General features: G+C 64.9%; 2 protein-coding genes across 8 annotated transcripts; one reads left to right on the top strand and one right to left on the bottom strand.

The window, feature by feature from the left end:
• Nucleotides 1–9376: 9376 nt before the first annotated feature.
• Nucleotides 9377–10506, bottom strand: LOC113244669 (translation initiation factor IF-2-like). Its single transcript, XM_026484222.2, has 2 exons — nucleotides 9828–10506; nucleotides 9377–9528 (listed from the first exon to the last, which is right to left on the bottom strand). The coding sequence occupies exons 1-2, from the start codon at nucleotides 10504–10506 to the stop codon at nucleotides 9377–9379; spliced, it is 831 nt and encodes a 276-aa protein (XP_026340007.1).
• Nucleotides 9965–20183, top strand: SLC16A3 (solute carrier family 16 member 3). Of its 7 annotated transcripts, none has more exons than XM_044378788.3 (6): nucleotides 9990–10074; nucleotides 16236–16435; nucleotides 16945–17191; nucleotides 17587–17730; nucleotides 18075–18833; nucleotides 19471–20183. In XM_044378788.3, exons 3-6 carry the CDS (start codon nucleotides 16969–16971, stop codon nucleotides 19725–19727), a joined length of 1383 nt encoding a protein of 460 aa, XP_044234723.2. In that variant the 5' UTR covers nucleotides 9990–10074; nucleotides 16236–16435; nucleotides 16945–16968; the 3' UTR covers nucleotides 19728–20183. The 7 variants fall into 7 exon arrangements, with proteins under 7 accessions (XP_057173662.1, XP_026339615.2, XP_057173663.1 ...); XM_048211709.2 differs by lacking the exon at nucleotides 16236–16435 and adding an exon at nucleotides 12716–12963 and having other exon boundaries at nucleotides 10003–10074; XM_048211713.2 differs by lacking the exon at nucleotides 9990–10074 and adding an exon at nucleotides 12717–12963.
• Nucleotides 20184–20586: the final 403 nt, after the last annotated feature.

Below are 20586 nucleotides of genomic sequence, written 5' to 3'. Positions count from 1 at the left end.
GTCCGGGCGCGCTCAGTGCAGCGCTCCGGGGCCACCGGCTCGAAACGCGAGCTCCGGCGCAGGGTTCCGGACTCTTCTCACCCGCCCCACGCGCAGGCGCCAAGGGGCGAATGGAGGGTCCCCGCCCGCCCGACCCCGCGAGAGGGTCCGCGGCGTTGGAAGTCAGGGCGGGGACGGTGGGGGGCTGGAGCGGAGGCTGCCGAGGCTCCCGAGCGGGGCCCAGGGGCGCCAGGACGCCAGCTCCCCGAGCGCACCCGGCACGCAGCCGCGAAGCTGTTGGCTGCCCCCGACGGGCCGGGCCTGGGGGCTGCGCAGGCGGGGGCGGGCCTGTCCTTAACAGGGGGCTCGGGGCTGCTCGAGGACGGTGTGGGAGGGGGCCTGGGCATGCACGTGGGGCGGGTGGGACTGCCGGGTCGGGGGCGGGGGGAGGGCGGAGCTGCCCCGGCTGGGATCCTTGGAGGGACCCGGGGCTGCACGCGGAGGGCTAGCCCCCCACGCCCCAGCATCACGCATGGGCCGTGAAGGACGCAGCCTTGAGGGGGGCGCGCGGTGGGGAGACCCCACTCAAGCAGAGAGGAGGGGCAGTCCGCCGGGTGGGGCTGGTCTTTGGGCGCTGTTGCACGGTGTGTGCTCTAACCTGTGCGCTTTTGTTTCCTGTTCCGTTGTAAGTTGAAACAAAACCAAACAAAATCACCTTCGTAGGCAACATGCCTCACCTCACCGAGGCAACGGCAGACCTTTCTGCCAAGGCCCCTGCACCTCGCTTTAGGCCTGAAGAGGACCCGATGGGCCCCCGGGAAGCAGAGACAAAACGTCAGCTCAGCGCACCTGACCCGGGGCTGGGTGGGGTCCCAAGCCCAGGGACACAGTCACCTGTCCGCCCTCCGTCCCACCCCTCCCCGTCTGTCTTCTCCACCTGGACGGCTTGCAGGCTGCCTCCGGCCAGTCCCCAAGCTGGTCCTGCTGGTGCTGGACAGACGTCCCAATCCAGCTAACAGTTGGAAAAGCTCCTGGAGGGAGGCCCAGGAGTTATTAAATATCAAGCAGCTCAATAATTCAAGCCTCATGAAAAATGGAAGATTTCACATCTTGCAGGGAAACCAAGTGAAAACAGCTGTGCTGGCCTGGAGGCGTCATAGAGGGTCCCCATAACCTTTAACCTGCATCCCACAGGCCCTGGGCCCCCTTGCTGCCTCCAGACCAGGATAACCTGCTGTCGCAGAGCCAGGTTTCAAATCCTAGTCCACTCCTGTCTTACATTTTTCCAGGACTCGGTTTGCTTCTCCACAGGATGGGAGAACACGCTCCCTTCCCTGTTGCTTGGAAGGTCACAAACAACACTGAACCACTCAGGTCCTGGCTCAGCCCCTAAAGGGGCCCCAGGTGTGTTAGGGTAAAAAGGGGGCCTATGGGACTTGCCCGTTTCAAGGAGAACAAAACCTAACAATGAGCTCCGTTCCTCGCCATCCTAGGCTCTCAAACCTGACTCTATAGTAACCCCAACACTAAGCCCAACCCTACCCCTGAACCTATGACAACCCCAGGGCACAACATGGCCTTGCTTCTCACGGGAAGGGTCAGCTCCTCCTGCCCTTTGCTGGGACAAGCACCTTCCCCGCCCTTCCGGGATCCCAACAACCCCAGAACTTCTGACCCTCTCACTAGAATCCCAGGTAAGGCTTCGGGGGTACCAGGCCCAGAGAGGCACGGTACTCATCTTCCCTTGCATGGCACACAGCCAACAAGATGGTGGAGGCCGGAGTGGGCCCTACCGGGAGCCCAGGCACTCACCACCCTGCCAGGGGCCTCCGCACACGTGGCCAGCCCCCACTCCAAGGTCTGAGTCAGCCTCCCTAGGGCTCCTTTTCCGTGCCGTATGCCCAGTAGCCCAGTACGTGTGTGTGAGCAGATGAAGGGACATCCTGACCACCAGAGTCAGGCCTGCAGAGCTCTTCCAACGTCTCTGCCCCCAGGTGAATGGCGCCCCTCTCAGCCATGCCCACCCCCACCTCAGGCCTCTCACTGCCTCATCCCTCATTTATCTAACCAGCATTTAGCGACCACCTAGCCAGAGCCCGCCCTCCCCTGTCCTCCAGGGGGGGCTCCAGCCTCTGGGGCCCAGCAGCGACATACAGTGACCCCCACTGAGGCCAGCATCGACACACGGTGACCCAAGTAGCCCGGCCCCCTCCACAGGCTCTCCACTTGCATCTCTGGTCACTGGCTGCTCCCTACCTCTCTCCCCCTGGTCTCCCCACCGGTCGCACCAGACCCCACGTCCTCCCAGTCTGCCCGGGAGACCAGACTCGCACCCTTCCTTCCCCCACTCAGAATGCCCTCCGCTCCCCCTATGGTTGTCGGGCCTGCTGCGTCCCCATTGCTGACAGCTGACTGGGTGTCAGCATCCTGGAGCTACGGTAACAAATGGCCACAAACTGGGGTGCTGAAGGTAACGCTTCTGCAGGCCACAAGTCCAAACTCAAGGTGGCTGCAGGGCTTTGCTCCTGCTGAAGGCCCTAGATAGAATCCTTCCTGCCTCTTCCAGCTTCCAGCGTGGACCCACACCCCTCGGTGTCCCTCGGTTTGGGGCCCCGTCACTCCCATGTCTGCCTCCGTGGGCGCCTGGCCTTCTCCCTGTGTCTCTGTCTTCCACGTGCTGTGCCTTGTATAAGGACTCCAGCCATATTGGATTAGGACCCACCTGCTCCTGCGTGACCTCATCCGACTGGTTACACCCACAAAGAGCCTATTTCCAAGTAAGGTCGCATCCCCGAGAGCTGGCGGTTGGGACCGGAACCTGTCTCTTCGGGGCTGTTTCAGCCCACTACAGACTGTTCCCCTGGCCCTGCACTGGCCGACAGTCCCCCAGGGCCAGGTCCCCCAGGCCACCCTGTGGTCACCTCATCACAGATGTAGAAACAGAGCCGTGGAGGTTGAGGGACCCTGCCCAGCCCGATGGCCTCTAGCACAGCCAAGATTGGACTGCCCTGCTCCCAGAGCACACAGTTGGAGCTCAGTAATTGTTTGGGGGGGAGTGACATTGGAGGGTCACTGGAGGGCCAGTGAGAGGGGCCCCGCTTCCTGGCGCATCATAGGGGATGGCCCCCCATATCGCACAGAGCCTTCGTGGCCACTCTCCAGGTGGTTCCGGATCTCTCCCCACTTTACAGATGAGGAGACTGAGGCCAGAGGGCCTGTTCTGCTTCCATTTTGCCCCAGTGCCAACGCCCAGAGTGGGTCTCAACACTGGGTGGCGGGCTGAATCTGCTGTCAGTTGTCGTAATCCAGGAAGGGTCATGGCTTAAAGGACTGGGTTTGGGCTGTGGCTCCAGCCTGACTTGGTGGCCAGAGTGGCCCCTGGGTGGGGAGGGCCCTGGAAGCTACGCTCCCTCCCAGGACAGTGCCCCAGGGAGATACAGGGAGCACCAGGGGCTGCCCAAGGAGGCCCCATCCTGACGGCCTGGGACTCCAGGTCCTTCCTCCAGCATTGGCCTCGGAGCTGACCTCACTGGGGGATGTCCCTTGCAGGCCTTCCATGGGGTCCCACACACAGCGATCGGGGTGGGGCCAGTGTGGGCACAAACCTACATGGTGTTGAGCAAGTCACTTCCCTCTGGGATTAGGAAATGCTCTGCCCCTACCCCTCACCCCCTGTTGGGCCCACAGCAACTTCCCCATTTGCGTGCAGGCCCTGGGGGCAGGAAACGCTGGGCTACCACCTGCTGTGGGAGCCTCTTCTTGGAAGGGTGTCTCCAGAAGGGGTGGGCAACACCCTGGTGGGATCCTGGGGAGAAGGGTACCCAGATGGGGGGGTTGGTGGGGGATGTCCTTCAACCCCCGGCGTGTGCCAGGCCCTGGACAGCCAGCTACATGGTCCCTGCCCTTCAAGATCAAGAGGTGCCCTGTGAACCTGAACTGGGCAGCAGGCTGGGGCAGGGCAGGGGCAGGGCAGGGGTCCTCACAGCCCCAAAACAGGAAGGGACACTGGGGGGGGGGGAGGACAGTGTTTCTGGAGGGACAAAGGGACCAGAGGGCCCGACATAGTTGTTTCCCCGAGGTCAAAGCCCAGAGGTAGACACAGAGCTGTCAGATGTTCCCCACAGGGCTGGTGTGAAAGGGACATGCTGCCCAACAGGGGGGCACCAAGAGGGGCGTGCCCCGCCAGGCCAGCCCCAGGGCTGTCTTGACCAGGGGGTTGGTGTCCACCTTCCTTTGCTGTCCTGACCACTACACAGACAGCAGCCTGTGGGGTGATCCCCGGGGGCTGGGGGACCCCGTGGGACTGGCAGGTTCACACGTGGATCCCAGAGACCCTGAGGTTCACCTCTCTGGGCTTGGAGGTGAAGGAAGCCAAGGGGCTCTCGTGGCCCACACACAGCTAGGACGGGACCCGGCCCCTGCACGCTGAGTGGAAACCCACCTGAGGGCTGGCCTCCCTGCCCGCAGCACGGGACTGGACACCAGCTGTCAGAGTCCCACCCCCTCCCAACCCCCCAGGTGGTTCTGCTGAGCTCTCAGTGCTGAGTCACCAGGGAGGGGGGGCTGCGGTCAGAGCAGGAAGGTGGGGCAAGGCCTTCCCCTCCCCGCGGGCTGGAGGAACGCTGCGCTTGGCACGCAGCCCGGCCCCACTGGCTTAGCCCCTGGCCAAGGCCTAGCTGCGGCCCTCCTGCGTGTCGCTCTGGCCTGCAGGAGGCTGAGACGCCCATCCCTCACCTGGTATCGTCCTTCACGGGTACCTTGATGTGCCACGCAGGGCCTGGGTCTCTACCTCTGTCCCCTGGGCCTGGAGTGCTCCACACTGACATTAGGGGGACTCGAGGGGGCTGTAATGTCAGGTATCACCATGGAGGGAGGCAGCCCACGTAAGCTGAGCTCGATCCTTGGAGAGCAAGATCAAGGAACAAGGTGGGCCCACGCCTGTGCCGTACCTCAGTGGGGACGCAGAGCCCGGTCCAGTGCAAGGTCAGGTACAGAGTGTGTGGGCAGAGCTACATTAGCGGGGGGGGGCCCCCAGCCAGCCCACCTGAGCGGATGAGACCTGAGCGCTAGGGAGGAGAGGACAGACGCCCAGCCAGGGCGCCGGACCACAGGGGTGGTTTGGGAGGTCCCCTCTGGCCACTCCATGGGCAGACAGGAGACTGGACCAGGGAGGGACAGGGCTGGTGGCTCCGCTGGCGTGTGGGGGTGGGGGTGCGGTCTCCCAAGTGTCCCTCTCTCACCTACATTGACGGAGCACCCGCTCTGTTCCAGGCACTGTTCCAGGCACTGGAGTAGGCACAGGCTCTCCCGGCCTTGCGGGGCCATGGCCCTGGGCAACAGAAGCCCAGGATTTGCCTGGGTCTGGCTTTTGGAGCAAAGGAAAGAGGGGACCCAGAGGGAAGCCTGATGTGCAGAGGGCTTCGGAGGGGTCGAGTGGGGTCACAGAGGCACTTCACTGGGCCAAGAGGCGTGGGGAGCCTGAGCTCCAGTGCATCTCGGGGTTGCCAGCAGAAGGATGGTCTTGAGGGCCCTGAGAGTGGACAAGGCCACACCCCAGATGGCATGGACAGAGGAGGAGAGGGGTCAGGAGACATGGGGGAGCCCTCGGAGCTGCGGGGGAAGAGCCAGGCAGAGGACCTCTGCAGGTTGGGGTCTGAGAATCGGCCACTACGTTTGAGGGTTAGGGCTGGGGGCCTGACAGGGAGCATGGGGCCGCATGCATTTGCCAGGTACCCCTGGGCAGGGCACCCTAACAAAGCGTCAGTCTCGGCCAACTTTCGGAGCTGTCTCTGGCCAGGGATGGGCCTCACCTGAAGAGCAGGTGCAGCTGTAGGCACGGCTTGGCCACCCTCAGGCCGCGCACAGGGCACGGGAGCAGCCCACTGCCAGCAGACGTCCTGGAGCCACCCATTCCGTCGGGACTCCCAGTGTTTCGGGCAGCTGAGGACGTGCAGGGCCAGGCTGGGGGGGAGGGGCCCCACCCCCAGCCCTTCACAGGTGGTGTCTGAGGTCCCTGCCTGGATGTCCCGCTGGTCCTTAGCAACACCTCACTCAGCCGGGGAGGGGGGGGGCAAACAACGGCCGGCAAGGGAGAAGGGCACAGGTCGCGTTCTGCAGCCACGGCCTCTGATTCGGGGGGACAGGGAGGAAGGACAGGACCTCACGCAGAGAGGAGTTGTTCCTGGTGCCTGGACTGGGGGCCTCCAGGAGCAGGCACCACAGGGACCAAGGCGGGTGGGACCTGGAGGGCCCAGGTCCAGGAGGACCCTGTGGGGAGGAGGGAGGCGAGGGGCTCCCACCAGTGGGAAGCACGGGACAGTCCTAATCCTAATTCATGCCCCTCCCAAAGCTGCCCCTGTCCCACCCCAGGGCTCCACGGCTGGGGAAGGACAGAGTAGCAGAGCCCCTGTGGCCATCAGCGGGGGGAGGACAGGAGTAGTGGAGCCAGGGGGAGTAAAAGCACATGGAGGGCCAGACCAGGGCCTGTGGGGCAGCAGGTGGGGGCAGGGGGAGCCCAAACGCTTGGGGCTGCTCCCCATCCAGCTTCCAGGCCAAAAGGCCGAGCTGGGGGGCAGGGGGCCGGGGGCAGGAGGGAGGCGGGACATTTATGTCCCCGAGGAGCAGTCAGGTGGGCTTCACCACACCCACGCCCCAGACAGGACACAGGTCCAGAGGAGTCCCGGAGTTGAATCCTGCCAGGCTCCACATGGCCTTGCTTTCTGCTTCCTTTTCCCAACTGGATCAGATTCTCGGACATATCTGCCCAGCTAGCCCACTGACCTTGGGGTGTGAACGTTCTGGCAGCAGTGCCTCCCCCCACCCCAGACACCCCCACCCGTAGACACCCCATCTACAGACACCCCCAACCTTCCCAGGCACCCCACCTCCCAGACACCCCAAACCCGATACCTCCAACCTCCTTCCAGACGCCCCCAGCTCCCCAATAACCCCAGCCTCCCCCAGATACGCCCAGTCCAGATATCCCCAACTCCCCTCAATGGACACCACCCCACCCCCATGCCCAGCACCCGCCCTGGTGAGTCATGCCAGGCTGGGCTGGGGTCTGGCCTCTGCAGCCCATTTCCGCCTCTGTTCACAGCTTGGGCCAGCCAAGCAGTTAATGTGTTTATTTTTCTCGGAGCCTGAACAGATCCCAGGTAAAGGCCCTGGGGAGAGGGAGGGGGTGGTTAGAAACCCCTGGCCTTGGGCCAGCTGCCCTGGCTGGGGGAGGGTCCTCTGCCCCCACAGGGCCTCATCTGCAAAGGCGGCCTCCCACCCTGGAGTGGGGGAGGGTGTGGCTGCAGGACTGAGCCCCAGCTGTGCCACCAGCTCCCTAAGGAGGGCAGGGGCCGTGGTTCGCCCAGATGTCTGTCACGTGGTTTGGCCTTCTTCACCTGCCCTGGTGAAGGCAGGTGGGGGGCATGGCCTGGAGTCCAGTGCTGGGTTCCCAGGACTTGAGAATGGGGAATCTGCATGGCTCCACCAGCAACCTGGCGTCCTAGATCTGGCCCCAGGTAGGAGCAGGAGGCCTGTCCTCCACCCTCCCTGTAGCCGCTGCCCTCAAAAGTCTCTCTAGGTGTCCAGGGTCATTTCTGGAGATAGAGGCAGACCTGGCAGAGCCTGGCACCTTTGTCTGGATGCACAGGGAAAATGGAGATAGGACCAGCCGCAGACGATGGGCTGAGCAGATGCCCCTCCACCATCTCCAGACACGGCAGCTCTTGAGAAAGGTGGAGGGTGTCCCCCAGGAGCTGCAGCTGGCTGGGCAGGGTGCTGGGGACAGCCCTGGAGGCCCCTCGGAGCACACTGCAGGGCCCGACGGGACCCAAAGCTGTGACTTGCAACAATTCAAGGAATTGGGAGTCCAGGAGACAGAGAAGAGGGTTGTGGCAGACGTGAGGGAAGGCAGGGCCAGGGCCACACCAGGTCATCGGGGAGTGGCCCTCACCCAGTACAGGGCCATCCTGTGAAGCCACCCCCTTGCCAGGATGGCTAACCCTCCCAGGGTCCTCCACTCCCTTCCGTTCTGAAAAGGGCAGCCTGGGCTGTGGGGCTGGCCCAGGGCCACTGTCAGGGAACGGGCATCGGAGCCAGGTCTGGGGTGGGTGCCCTTGGCCTTCCCTGTCCCTCCCGGAGAACTGCGGCCACTCCTGCCTGCAGTGCACAGGGCACCATTGGAGGGGAATGAAGGGCCTAAGGGGAACTCAGGGTAGGGGGGCTTAGCCCAAACTGAAATGTGCCGTGTGGGGCTATGTGCAGGATGGAGCCTGGCCACCCGAGACCCTCCCGGTGCTGGGCACCTCTGTTAAGGGACCAGCGGAGTCCTCAGCAGTGGGGCCAAGGGTTTCAGGTGTCAGAGGCTCCTGGCCCTCCCCTGAAGGGCTAGGCCAGATGAAGCCCTGGCGAGAAACTTCCTCTGGTGGTCGGCACTTGGCTTCCCACAAAGAGCCATCTACCCCACACACCAGCAGTCATCACTCTGCCAGCCCCCACTCTGGTCTTCCACCCCACCCCTAGTCAAAGCCCCCTGCCCTGGAACGCTCTGCCTGGGGCGGGGCGGAGGCCGGAAAGTGTGTCTTATCAGCCTGCCCTCTGTGTCTCAGCTCTGGGTGGCCAGGCCGGCTGGCTCCAGGACACGCACACACAGAAAACCATGCCTGAGGGGCTCTGAGTCTGGGGCACTGTCCTCTTCCTCCTCAGGGCTCCTGCAGAACCAGGTGTCCCTGGCTGACCACCCCCCCGCTCTCCTAGCTGGACCGTTTAGGCCCCTTTTCCTCCTAGGAGTGCAAGGGCTGAGTCCCAGGCACTCCCTCTGATCACTGGGGGAGGTTTGGGGTCCTCTCCGGTCTTGGAGCTCAGAGAAGACCGAGCGGTGGGCTTAGGGAGGCTGGGAGAGGGCAGGAGGACCCCAGCCATCCCTGCCCTCTTTCTCTGTTGGGCACTCTGTGCTCTTCGGTCTTGGGGTGGGGGCAGGGGTTGGGGGTCAGGGGCTGAGGGCAGCATAGCTCCTACCCAAGAGGAATCTTCAGTCTTCAGGGTGGGGTGCGTTAGCCACCAAGTTCCGTGAAGACAGGGAGGTATCTGGGTGGTGGTGAAGAGGGACCCTGAGCTGGGCATGCTGTGTGTCTAAATAATCTGAGGCAGGGGAGGACGGTGCCCCACCCTCCAGAAGTTGGAAGGACCACCATAGGTGGGGGGATTCCTTTCTGCAGCCGCACCCTGCCCCAAGCACCATGAGGCCTCGCCAGCCCCTCAGATGACCTCCCACACTAGGGCACCCCCACCTCCAGGCTGTGGGTTGAACATCGGCTGGTGTAGGCAAATGGGGGGTACCACCTGAGGCTGGGCTGAGCTAGCTCTTTCCATGTGACAGATGAGAAAATGGGGCTCGAAGACCTTACTTGGGACCAGCTGGGACGCCCCTCCCCCGTGGGCGAGCGTGGGCGGGTGTGGGGATGGGGAGAGCGCCAGGACTGGGGTCCCACTCCACCGCGGCCCCGGTCTGGGCGCCTGAGGGGAGGGTCACCAGCTCTATCTGGCTTCGCGGGGCTAGGAGCCACATGGGGAAACGGAAGTTCAGAGAGGTTGACTGCCGTGTCCACCATCCCTCCGGCAGCGCGGGGGGGCCCGGCCCGCTCCCCACCCTGGGAGGAAGCCGAGGCTTGGACGGGGCGGAGATTCCCGGAGGGTCTGGGGCGGGGCGGGGGGGAGGCCTGAGCGCCCCAGAGCTGAGCGGGGAGGTGGGAGCCCCACAGGGTCAGGGGAGCAGCCCCGGGGCGGGGGGACGAGACCTGGGGGCCGGCCCGGGGGCGCGGAGGGAGCGGGAGCTGCGGGGCGAGAAGGCGCACCTCCCTCCCCGGCCCGGGTCCGCGCGGTGGGGGTGGGGGTCCCTCCGCCCGGCGAGAGCTCGGGCGCCGTCGGGAGCTCTGGGCGCCCCTCCCGCGCGGCGCGGGGTCCGGGCGGGGCGGGCAGGGGCGGTGCCACGCGGCGGTGACGCGCGGGGGACGTGCGGCGCGAGCGGCCGGAGCTCCGAGTCCCCCCGGCGCGGCGCCCAGCAGCCAGGCGGACAGGCGCGCAGCGGCCGAGCGGCGGCAGGTAGGCGCGGCGTGGGTGCTCGGCGGGACGGGGCGGGCCCGGGACCCTCCGCCGAGCCTGCGCTCCGGCCCCTAGCCCCTTCCCCATCCGGGTCTCGGGCACCCCACGCCCGCGGCGGCCCCCATCGCGGGGTTCCGGGGAGCCAGCCGCGCCCCCGCCGCGCCCTCGGACCCGGCCCCTGTGCGGGGCTGGGCCCCGGCTGGGAGGCGGATGCGCGGGGCAGCCGAGCCGGGTCGCGGGAGTGAAGAGCTCCGTCCTCGGCGGCGGGCGGTATTTGGTGGGGCTGCCGCCGGCCCGGGTTCCCTCCCGAGGGCGCGGGGTGCACGTGCGCTCCCAGCGTGGCGCTGGGCGGTGGTGGTGTCTTGGCCCGAGGCCTCTGTCTCCCTCACTCCTCCCGCTTCTCGCCGCGCCCAAACACTCGCCGTCCCACATCCGCCCTCGGGCGAAGGCTCCCAGCCCAAGCCCGGGGCAGAGAGGTAGGGGGCTCCCTCTGAATCAGGCTGGACGCCCTGGTTCGTCTCAACCCCTCCTCCCTCTGGCCAGACCCCGGGCCCGTGGGAAAACCAGGTGGGACCTCAGTTTACTTATCTGAAAAGTGGGTTGACAACACACCTTTCTGGATGCTGGACCAGGCCAGTGGCAGGCAGGCTGTGAGTGGAAGGTTAGCAGTCAGGTCACGGCCGCTGGGGATGCCTGGCATCTAGGTGAGGGACTAAGGGGTAGCCCCGAGGCCAGAGTGCTTTTCTATCCCAGAGGCACTGAGTTGCACGTCCAGAAGTGCACCCTGGGTGTGAGGAACGGAGACAGGCGCAGGAGTGTGCCGTCAAGGCTGGATCCGGCCTCTGTGGGTGGGCAGTGTGACTGAGGACTTGCTCCTGTGGTGGGAGGCTTGTCCCCGGAGGGGCTCTGAGGGCACAGGTGGCAGTGCTCAGGCTGGTGTGGAGCCTTCCTGCCGAGAGGCCTGTGGTGTGGGCCGGGCCTGGGACGGGCAATGGGGGGCCTGGTCCCAGGGCAGGCTTTGTAATGACTTGGTGTGACCTTGGGCAGGGCCTGAGACCCAGGAGACAACCGGGCTCTGATGGACTGCAGCTAGAACCTCAGTGCGGAGGGCCAGCAACAAAACGGGGTTCGTGCTCTCCAGGACAGTGGCCGGGGGAGTATGTGCAAGGGGGGGTACTTGCTCCAGGGTGGGTCCCAGCAGTGACTGGCCTGCGTAAAGGAGAAGGGCCAGTGCCACTCCAAGGATCGGAGTCCAGTAGGGTGTCGACTGCCTCCCAGCAGCCAATCCATCGGGGGCACCTCCGGGTCAGGCCTCCGCTGGGACAGGAGTGGAGAGGCTTGGGGCTCCTCACGTGCCCCCGGGCAAGTACAGATCTTCCGGCTTCGGTCCCCATCTGTGAAATGGGCAGTGCGGGGGAAGCCTTCCTGCCGATGGGAGTTCTCGGTCAAGTTCCCCGCCCCAGCTGCGCCCACATGGCCGAGCCCCTGCGGAGGGAAAATGAGGTCCTCCCGCCCTGGGGGGGCCGCGGGAGGGGCCACAGGATCTCCTCCGGCGGGCGCCAGCCTTCACTAGCGCCCAGGGCGGTTCCGGGGCTCCCTGACCCCAGCGGCCCGCGCGCGGGCCTATACGGTAACAGACGGGGAGGGCGCCTACTCCAGGCAATACGGTGGCGGCTCCTCCCTTGGCGCGGTCACGTCCCCCACGTCCCTCGGCCCAGCGAGCGGGGCCGGGGTGGGCGGAGCTTGCTCCCTTCCCACACCCCTCCCTGTCTACCGCCCCAGCCCCACCAGGCCCAGCCGGCTGGTGGTGGGAGGGGCCTTTCCTGGCGAGGGGCTTGCTGATGGGGAGACCTCTTCCTGGCCTTGCCCTTAGAGCACTGGCTGTAGGGTGGGGGGCGGCTGCAGGGAGTGAGTGGGACAAGATGGCCATGTGATGGGCAGGCCAGGTAGTCCCGGGCTGGGCAGGGTCCAGGGCCACAGGGGGTTGCTTCGGACCCGCTCCGGCCTCTACTGCTCACTGGCCCCTTTGAGCCGTCTAGAGGAGGGTGCCCTGACTGGTGAGCCCGCAGCCGTCCACAGGGCCACCCACAAGGCCCGTGGCCCCCTCCTTGTCACATGGGGCACAGGGTTGGAGAGGGGCTGGCCCCAGTGCAGTGGCCAATATGACGCATGAAGCCAGCATTTTTGCTCCACTGGCCTCTGCAAGATGTGAGCCCACCCGAGAGCTCTGAGGGCACTGGACATGCCCTGGGGGCTTCGTGGTCAGTGGAAGTGGGGCAGAGGGCCCAGGCTGGGCTTAATAGGCCTGGATCATGCCTGGGGTAGTATCCAAGGCCCATCTCCCTCTAGCCCCAGCTCTGCACAAGGGGGGGGGTGTGCATCTGGGGTCCTGCACAGGCCCTGGGAAGGGGACAAGCACGCTGACCAGTGCTGCCTTCTGAGTCCTGGACAGGCAAAGGCATCGGTTATGCTGTTACCTGTTTGCACAATAGGAGAGTGGGGAAAGGAAGCAAGGGGGCCTGGGAGGCCCTCCCCCGGGGGCACTCCCATGTCCATCAACCACCCCCTTATGCTCCGGGGACCTCGGGGCTCAAAGGAAGCCAGGTGCTAAGCCACAATGGGGCTGTTTCTTGGTGCCCAGGCATGTGTCCCAGGCCTCCTGGTGCAGGAAGAGTCCAGGAAGGAATGCAGTTGTCCTTCTTGCCCACCTACCTGGAGCTGGTCTCCAAAGACTGGAAGTCTGCTTAGATAACTGGCCAGTCTCCTCAGAAGGCGAACCTACAGAGCACCTGGGATAGGCCACAGGCTCTAGAGTCGGAGGCCACCACACTGAACCTAGGGGACATGGCCTGCCCTGGAACCTGACAGGCCAGAGACCCAGGAGCCAAGGTGGGTGCGAGGACCTCTGGCACAGAGGTCTAATGGGGAGCATGCCAGGGTGCACTGGGGACGGCAGGGGGTCTACAGGCTGGAGTGAAGCCGCAGGAGGGGGTTCTGGAAGTGGGTGAAGCCAAGGAGATGTGGGGCTGGTGAGGGCCAGGGCGGTGAGCAGTCGGGTGTGTGAGTTTTGCACTCGCCGTCCAGGTGCAGACGTGGTGGGTGGGCCTGGGCCTTTCAAAGCCCAGTTGAGTAGAGTAGGCAGAGAAGGGGGTCACTGGGGAGGGGTGGTGCTGGAGAACAGGCCTGGCGGGAGGCCAGGCTGGCTCAGGGGCTGGGGTCTGGACTCCAGCCGGGATTCAGCCAGCCCCTGGACTGCTGAGGGAGACGCTGGCAGAAGCCCTTGATTTCGGAAAGCACAACGGCCCCTCCCCTCTGAGGTGTGGTCTGTGGTGGCCCAGGGCGGTCCAAGGGATCCCCAGGCACACCCCTCCTTGGGCCCTCCTCTGCTCAGCTTCCAGCCGCCTGGGGCGGTGGGACCTTTTCGGGAAATGGTGGAGGGGCAGCTCCCAGAGCCTCACCTGACCCAGAAGCGGGCACACACACACCCCACCAGGGAGATCAGCTTTCTGAGGCCCAGAGGGCGGGTTATTTCTGGGCTGGGGACGTGGTTTGCATGCTTCCCCGGGAGGGTAAATGTCATCACAAGGCCAGCCGACTGGTGTGTACCCACAGATGTGCCGGTGACACCTCCCCCTGCACTGCAGTGAGGGTTCCCGACCAAGCCCCTACAGGGGGCCACTCCTCCCATCTTGGGTCTAGACGGGCGGTGGCAGGCTTGTCCTGGGAAGTCTGCGGGTCTGGGCCTCTGCCGGCCTTCCTCCCCCAAGGCACTCTGGGCTGACAAGGCCGTTTTGCTCTCGGAAATCCCAGCCCTTTCTCTACCTCCCCCACCCCCTACATTTGCAAAGCCCTCCTGGGCGAAACCCTTTTGCTCCAAACCCAGAGGCCCCACCCATTCCCTTCCCGGGCTGAGAAACCTCACTTTGAGGACTGGCTTGTGTGGGGAACGGGGAGGGGAATGTTTTAGTCCGGCTGGCACCCAGGAAAACGTCTGAAGGGCCTCTGGGGCCTGTACGGGTGGATGGGGGCCATGACCATGCTCCCCATGTGGGCCTCCCATGGCCCACACAGGTCCTGGAGCATGTTGTACCCTCCTGGCCACTAGGCCATGGCACCTACTCCTCTGACCCTCACCCTCCTAGGTGCTGGCTCAGGGGACGCCCTGGGTCCCACAGGTGGCCAGCATCTGCCTCGGAAGACCAGGGGAGCCTTGGGGGTGGGGGTGGGGTCCAGCCCTGGTGGGCAGCAGAAAGCAGAGAACGGGGCATCATGGCTGGTGTGGCCGAGGAGATCTCAGAGGGAGGCCCTGGGTGGCTCTGGGACCCTGGGAATACGGAGTGGAACTGCTGGTGATTTTTGGTTTCAGGCGCACTTCCCTCTTCCGCCTTTGCACGGCCCACTTAGTTTATTTTTAAAATCAATGAATGTCTGTAAACCCACAACCCAAGACAAGCCAGGATTGTGGGGACAACTAGCGGCTCAGGGCCCCATGGCCACCAGCCCCGCCGCTGTCCTGGGTCTGGGGTTTGTGCTTTCTGCCTTCAGCAGTATCACGGCATCATGACACATTCCTAAGATGTATTTTTGGGGTTTTTATTAAGTTTCCCTGCTGCCTGTACTTCAGGGACCTTTTAAGCTTGACGCTGAGGAAGGTAAGGACTACCGCTGCTGGGTGTCCCCCACCCTGTGTGTTTGGCTGTGGGATGGCGTTCGCCTCTGGTCCCGTCCCGGCCTTGGGCACACGCTGCAGCCTGAGGCAGGGATCTGAAGGACAGAACCCAGGGGTGAGGCCAGACTATCCAGGCAGAGTCCAGTCCCAGGTTCCAGGTATGCCTTAGATGCAGAAATGGGCCAGCTGGGGGGCTGTGCCAGGTCACGGGTCTGTGGGCACGTCTGCAGGAGAACCGGGGGCTTCCTTGGTCTGGGCGCCCCGTGAACCTCTCAGCTGTGCCCCCAGGGGCTGTGCGTCCCATACCCTCGGTAACACCCTGCATCTTGCTCTCCCGTCTACAAGCCTTCTGAGCACTCGGGAGAGCCGGTGGGGAAAGGGCACGGGGTCCGGGAGCCCAGGAGGAGAGGTTGTTCTCTTGGGTTTCCCAGAAGTGGTGCCTGTGGCCGTGAAGCCTGGCCCAGCCTAGGGTGGGGGCCGGGGCCATGTTCTGCTCCAGTGGGCTGTGTCAGCCTTGTCATCAGCCTGGCAGCCAGCTGGCTCCTGGGGATCCATCATCTAACGGTGGCACTCGAACAGCAGCTACTGCTTGGAATCACCCAGAAAGTCTTCAGCAAACAGCCCCCAACACATGACACACCCTTGAATGGAGCCCAGACTCCCCCCAGGCAACTGAGTCAGGTGGCGTGGCCGTGATGCTGGGGGCAAGGGCGGAGTGGAGGCTGGGAGGGGTTACTCTCCACGTTCCTTCCCCCCCTCCGCTGACCCTGCACTCACACGGGCCAGGCAGAGGCCCTTGTCCTCACTCCAAAGTCCTGGCCCAGATTCTGTCTATGCCTTGCATACAGAAAATGGGCCACCCAGGGGGCTCTGCAAGGTCAAGGACGATGTTGGAGAGGGCACGGGGTGGAGCCAGGTGGCTGAACCTGGGGCAGTGCCATCCCCTGGTTGGGACGTTCCTGGACGTCAGTGCAGGTGGAGCGTGGTTTACGCCACGGAACTGGCAAACGCTCCCCATCGGGACTGCTTTCCCCCCGGGGCCGGTCTTCCGCACCCCGCTGGTGGGGAGAGGCCTGGCCCCCGGGCTGCCCTCCCTTCCCCGCACCTGCCCTGAGACGTGAGACGGCACTCTTCTGGGAACAGCCTCTGTCTGGTGAGGTGGGGGGACCAGCCACCAGCCTGATCTCTGGGATGAGGGGATTTCTCGTGCTAGGATCAGGTGGAGGCGAGGGTCTCCAGCTGGACGTCTGGTCCCAGTGTTCCAAGTTACTGTCCCGTGCCTCAACGGGCCAAGTTGTGGCTTGGAGAGGGAAGTGGGCCCAGGGCTGCTGTGGGGTTTCGGGCAGCCAGTGGGTACAGGCAGCCCCTCCTCGCCTTAGCAGGCTGGGGGCTGGATGGTTTGCTCCAGTGGGCTGCATGGAAGCTGCACCCCTGCCCACCTATCCCTTCATTCAGCTGTCCACCCTGGGGTCTCCCCTTCCTTGATCTGCAGAGACCCCCCTCCAGCTGTCCTGGAAGAGCTGCAACCTGTGGATAGTTGGGTGGGAGGAGTCGGCACCGGCACAGCGAGGGGGCCCTCCATCACGGGCCAGCGGGCACAGGGGGCGTCCTCTGCGGCGAGGACTGCACTCCCTGACAGCCTGACGGCCCCTGCCGGCTGCCCCCCACTCCAGCCTGCACAGCCAAGCCTGTGTGAGCCTTTGCCCCTCTTCCTTAGGGTCTCCCTCGGGGGGCAGTGCACGAGAGGACAGAATCGGGAGCCCCGCTCCCCTGGGGGTGGGAGAGCACGGCTGGCCACAGCTAGATTAGGTCTCAAGGGACACCACCCCAGGTGGGGCCCCAGGCCCCCTCTCACAGGACCCACCCACAGAGAACGGAAGGTGCCGCCTGTTCCCCCACACGGGGTCAGGCGGGATGACGGGCTGGGCTGATGTCCCTGCTGGGGTCTGTCCTCCTCAGGAGGTAACCTGAGACTGTGTCGAGCCCAAAAAAGCCACTGCCCTTTAGAGCCAGCTGGGTGGGAGGAGGCCAGGCCTGAGCGGGGAAGGGAGGAAGGGCGGCAGCTGCTGGTCAGGCCAGACCCTCCGCCCCGGGGCCAGACGCAGGTGAGGGCCAGAGGCAGGGCTGTCAGGTAGCTTGGGCAGCAGGGCCCTGCTGTGGCCGAGGCTGGACGGCCGCGTCAGCTTGCCTTCCTTCCTCAGGACGCACGAGCCGCCCTCCTGGCCATGGGCGGTGCCGTGGTCGACGAGGGCCCCACGGGCATCAGGGCCCCTGATGGGGGCTGGGGCTGGGCCGTCCTCTTCGGCTGCTTCGTCATCACGGGCTTCTCCTACGCCTTCCCCAAGGCGGTCAGCGTCTTCTTCAAGGAGCTCATGCGTGAGTTTGGGATCGGCTACAGCGACACGGCCTGGATCTCCTCTATCCTGTTGGCCATGTTGTACGGGACAGGTAAGGCGCTGTCCCGCCCGGCGGTGGCCTCTGGAGCTCACCAAGGGCAGTTCTGGTTAAGAGCCTCACACACCAGCACAAAGGCCTGGGGGTGGGGGACTGGCAGGAGGATCCGGTGTCCGCAGCCCAGACTCTGGGGGGCCTGGCGGGGAGCCCTGGAGGGGCTCCTGCCTGGAAGCTGCGGCTCCCCGCAGGGCCAAACCGGGCACAGGCCAAGTGCGTCCAGATGTTTCGCTGTGAACGGTGCTTTGCTCAGGAAGGCGTCTGAGCATGACTTGCACCCTGGGCGCCTGGTGTGTCTGCTGAGCCGGGGCGGGGGGCGTCAGGGCAGCCCGGCCAGGTCTCTCGGTGAGCGTGGAGAGACTGGGCCCAGCCTTATGTCCCCACCCCCACAGGCCCACTGTGCAGCGTGTGCGTGAACCGCTTTGGCTGCCGGCCCGTCATGCTTGCGGGTGGCCTCCTAGCGTCCCTGGGCATGGTGGCCGCATCCTTCTGCAGAAGCATCATTGAGCTCTACCTCACCACTGGGGTCATCACCGGTGAGTGGGGCCCGGCCGGGAGCAGGGCAGGCCGTGGCATGCTGGCCCCCCCGTGGCCGGGTGCAGTGGCTCGGGGGGCTGGATATTGGGGCAGTGTGCCCAGAGCAGGGCTTCTCAGGAGCAGGCAGCTGCGGACAGCCCCCCAGCCCTGGCACCAGTCTGTCCCCCGTTCCTCACTGGTCTCTCCTAGCATGTCGGCTGGTGACGGGGCTTTGGACACACACGGGGTCCCCTCACATGGATATCTGCAGACCCCCACCTGGAACTTCGGGGCAGAAAACGGGGGACCGGTGGAGGGGCCAGGCGGGCTGGCGTGACACCTCGCCTGCCTGCCCCTCCCGCAGGCTTGGGTTTGGCGCTCAACTTCCAGCCATCACTCATCATGCTCAACCGCTACTTCAACAAGAGGCGCCCCATGGCCAACGGGCTGGCGGCCGCGGGCAGCCCGGTGTTCCTGTGTGCCCTGTCCCCACTGGGGCAGCTGCTGCAGGACCACTACGGCTGGCGGGGCGGCTTCCTCATCCTGGGGGGCCTCCTGCTCAACTGCTGCGTGTGCGCCGCGCTCATGAGGCCCCTGGAGGCGCCCAGGCCGACCTCGGGGCCCACGCCCCCGCGGCCATCCCGGCGGCTGCTGGACCTGAGCGTCTTCAGGGATCGTGGCTTTGTCATCTACGCCATGGCCGCCTCCATCATGGTGCTGGGGCTCTTTGTGCCCCCCGTGTTCGTGGTGAGCTACGCCAAGGACCTGGGTGTGCCCGACACCCAGGCGGCCTTCCTGCTCACCGTGCTGGGCTTCGTCGACATCTTCGCCCGGCCCACCGCCGGCTTCATCACGGGCCTTAAGAAGGTGCGGCCCTACTCCGTCTACCTCTTCAGCTTCTCCATGTTCTTCAACGGCCTCACTGACCTCACGGGGTCCACGGCCGGCGACTATGGAGGCCTGGTGGTCTTCTGCATCTTCTTCGGCATCTCCTACGGCATGGTGGGGGCTCTGCAGTTCGAGGTGCTCATGGCGATCGTGGGCACCCAGAAGTTCTCCAGTGCCATCGGCCTCGTGCTGCTGTTGGAGGCCATCGCTGTGCTCATTGGGCCACCGTCGGGAGGTGAGTGGTGGGACGCAGCGGGGAGCGAGCCTTCTTGGGAGGGGGACCCACCGTGGGAGGGCTCTTAGCTGCAGGGACCCCTGCCCAGGTGGCCAGTAGGTGTCAGGAGGGAACACCGGCCACGCCCACCTCCCGGGCCAAAGGCCGGCATGTGCAATCTGGAGGGTTGGCACTATCCCTGCACCTGGGCCTGCTCAGAGCCAAAGTGAGTGTCAGCTTCCGTTATGCTAGGCTTTTGCTCTTTTGTGAAGGCTGACAAGATCCTGGGGCGTGGGCTAGGTGGGCGGCTAACTCTGTAGGCCCTCACCCATGGGACCCCGCGGGCGCCAGGGCTGTGCCTCGTGGTCCTGGTGCCCTTCTGGGGCCTAGGCAGTTCCTGTGAGGGCCACGGGTGAAGAGGCCTCCACAGTGACAGGCAGTGTGTGGCCAGGTTACCTCCAGGCACCTCAGACGAGGTGCGCACCCTGAGACTGTCTCCTTCAAAAGCCTCCAAGCCTCCTGGTCTGTGCTGCCTGGGGGGTGGGGGAGGCCGGGACAGGGTGCCCCCGGGCTGTCCCCAACAGCACAGTGGTGCACAGGTAGTCGGTGACCGTGGGCATGACCTTCAGCCCAGGCTGACGCTGTCACCCCCTTGCAGGCAAGCTCCTGGATGCGACGCACGTGTACCAGTACGTGTTTGTCCTGGCGGGGGCCGAGGTGCTGGCCTCCTCCCTCGTGCTGGTGCTGGGCAACTTCTTCTGCATTAGGAAGAGGCCCGAGGTGGCCGTGGGGGAGGAGGAGCGCCACAAGCCCCCCACGGACGTGAGGGTGGACTCTCGGGAGGTGGAGCACTTCCTGAAAGCAGAGCCCGAGAAAAATGGGGAGGTCGTTCATACCCCAGAGACGAGCGTCTGAGCCCAGGCGGCCAGCGGGGGTGACGGAACCGGACAGAGACTTCAACGCTCACGTTTATTTCACAAACAGGACTAGCTTGGCCGTCCGTGTTTCTCCGGGGAGGTGGCGGGCTGGGAACGTGTCATTCCAAACTGGCGAAGCCGAGCCGCGAGGTTACGAGCCATCTGCACCAGGGACCCAGCCTGCTGACCCCGGAGCAGCCCGGTGCCCACCGCTGAGCTCAGGGACCTAGAAACCCACGCTTTAGACACAACACGGCGGGCATCAGAGGGCGGGGCTGGGGAGAGCCGGCAGAGCGGCACCGTCTTGGGAGGGGGCCTCCCCACGTGGCTGGCTGCACCCCATCCCGCCCTGTCTGCACCACGGCGCCCCAGCCCGCCCCTCAGGGGGTGCCTGGGGTGCAAAACTCCCTTCCTTTGCCTCTGAATGTCTGAAATAAACCTGCGTGTGGGAGGAGCCACCTTGGAAGGAATGTCTTCAAGGAGGTGGGGCGTTGTTCTACGTGGGGTAGGGGTCTGACCGTTCCCTCCAAATTCATTCTCTCAACAATCTGGTGGTTTTTACAGCGTGGCTCTGGCCCTTGTCGGCTGGGTCAACTTTCTGAGCGCTGCTGCTTCCGTGCCCCGCTCTGCTGGAGCCCAGACAGCTCAGAGCATCCACACGGGGCCCCGGTGGCTGGCAAGGAAGGGGGCCGTGCTGCAGGGGTGTGGCCGCGCCCGGGAGCCCCTACGAGACGTGTGCACTTAAGCTGAGACATACGTGTGATTCTTGTTCACTGTGTGTGTGTTTAAAAAAAATGATCTTCCTGCCTTCCATTTATTCACCCCTCGGCTGGTGGATCGTGGCCCTTTGCGGTCAG

The sequence above is a fragment of the Ursus arctos genome, unplaced genomic scaffold (genome assembly GCF_023065955.2).
Source record: "Ursus arctos isolate Adak ecotype North America unplaced genomic scaffold, UrsArc2.0 scaffold_24, whole genome shotgun sequence".
In the NCBI taxonomy this organism is placed as follows: domain Eukaryota; kingdom Metazoa; phylum Chordata; class Mammalia; order Carnivora; family Ursidae; genus Ursus; species Ursus arctos.
Note: the sequence above shows the minus strand (reverse complement) of the source record. Positions and strands in the feature narration are given on the sequence as shown.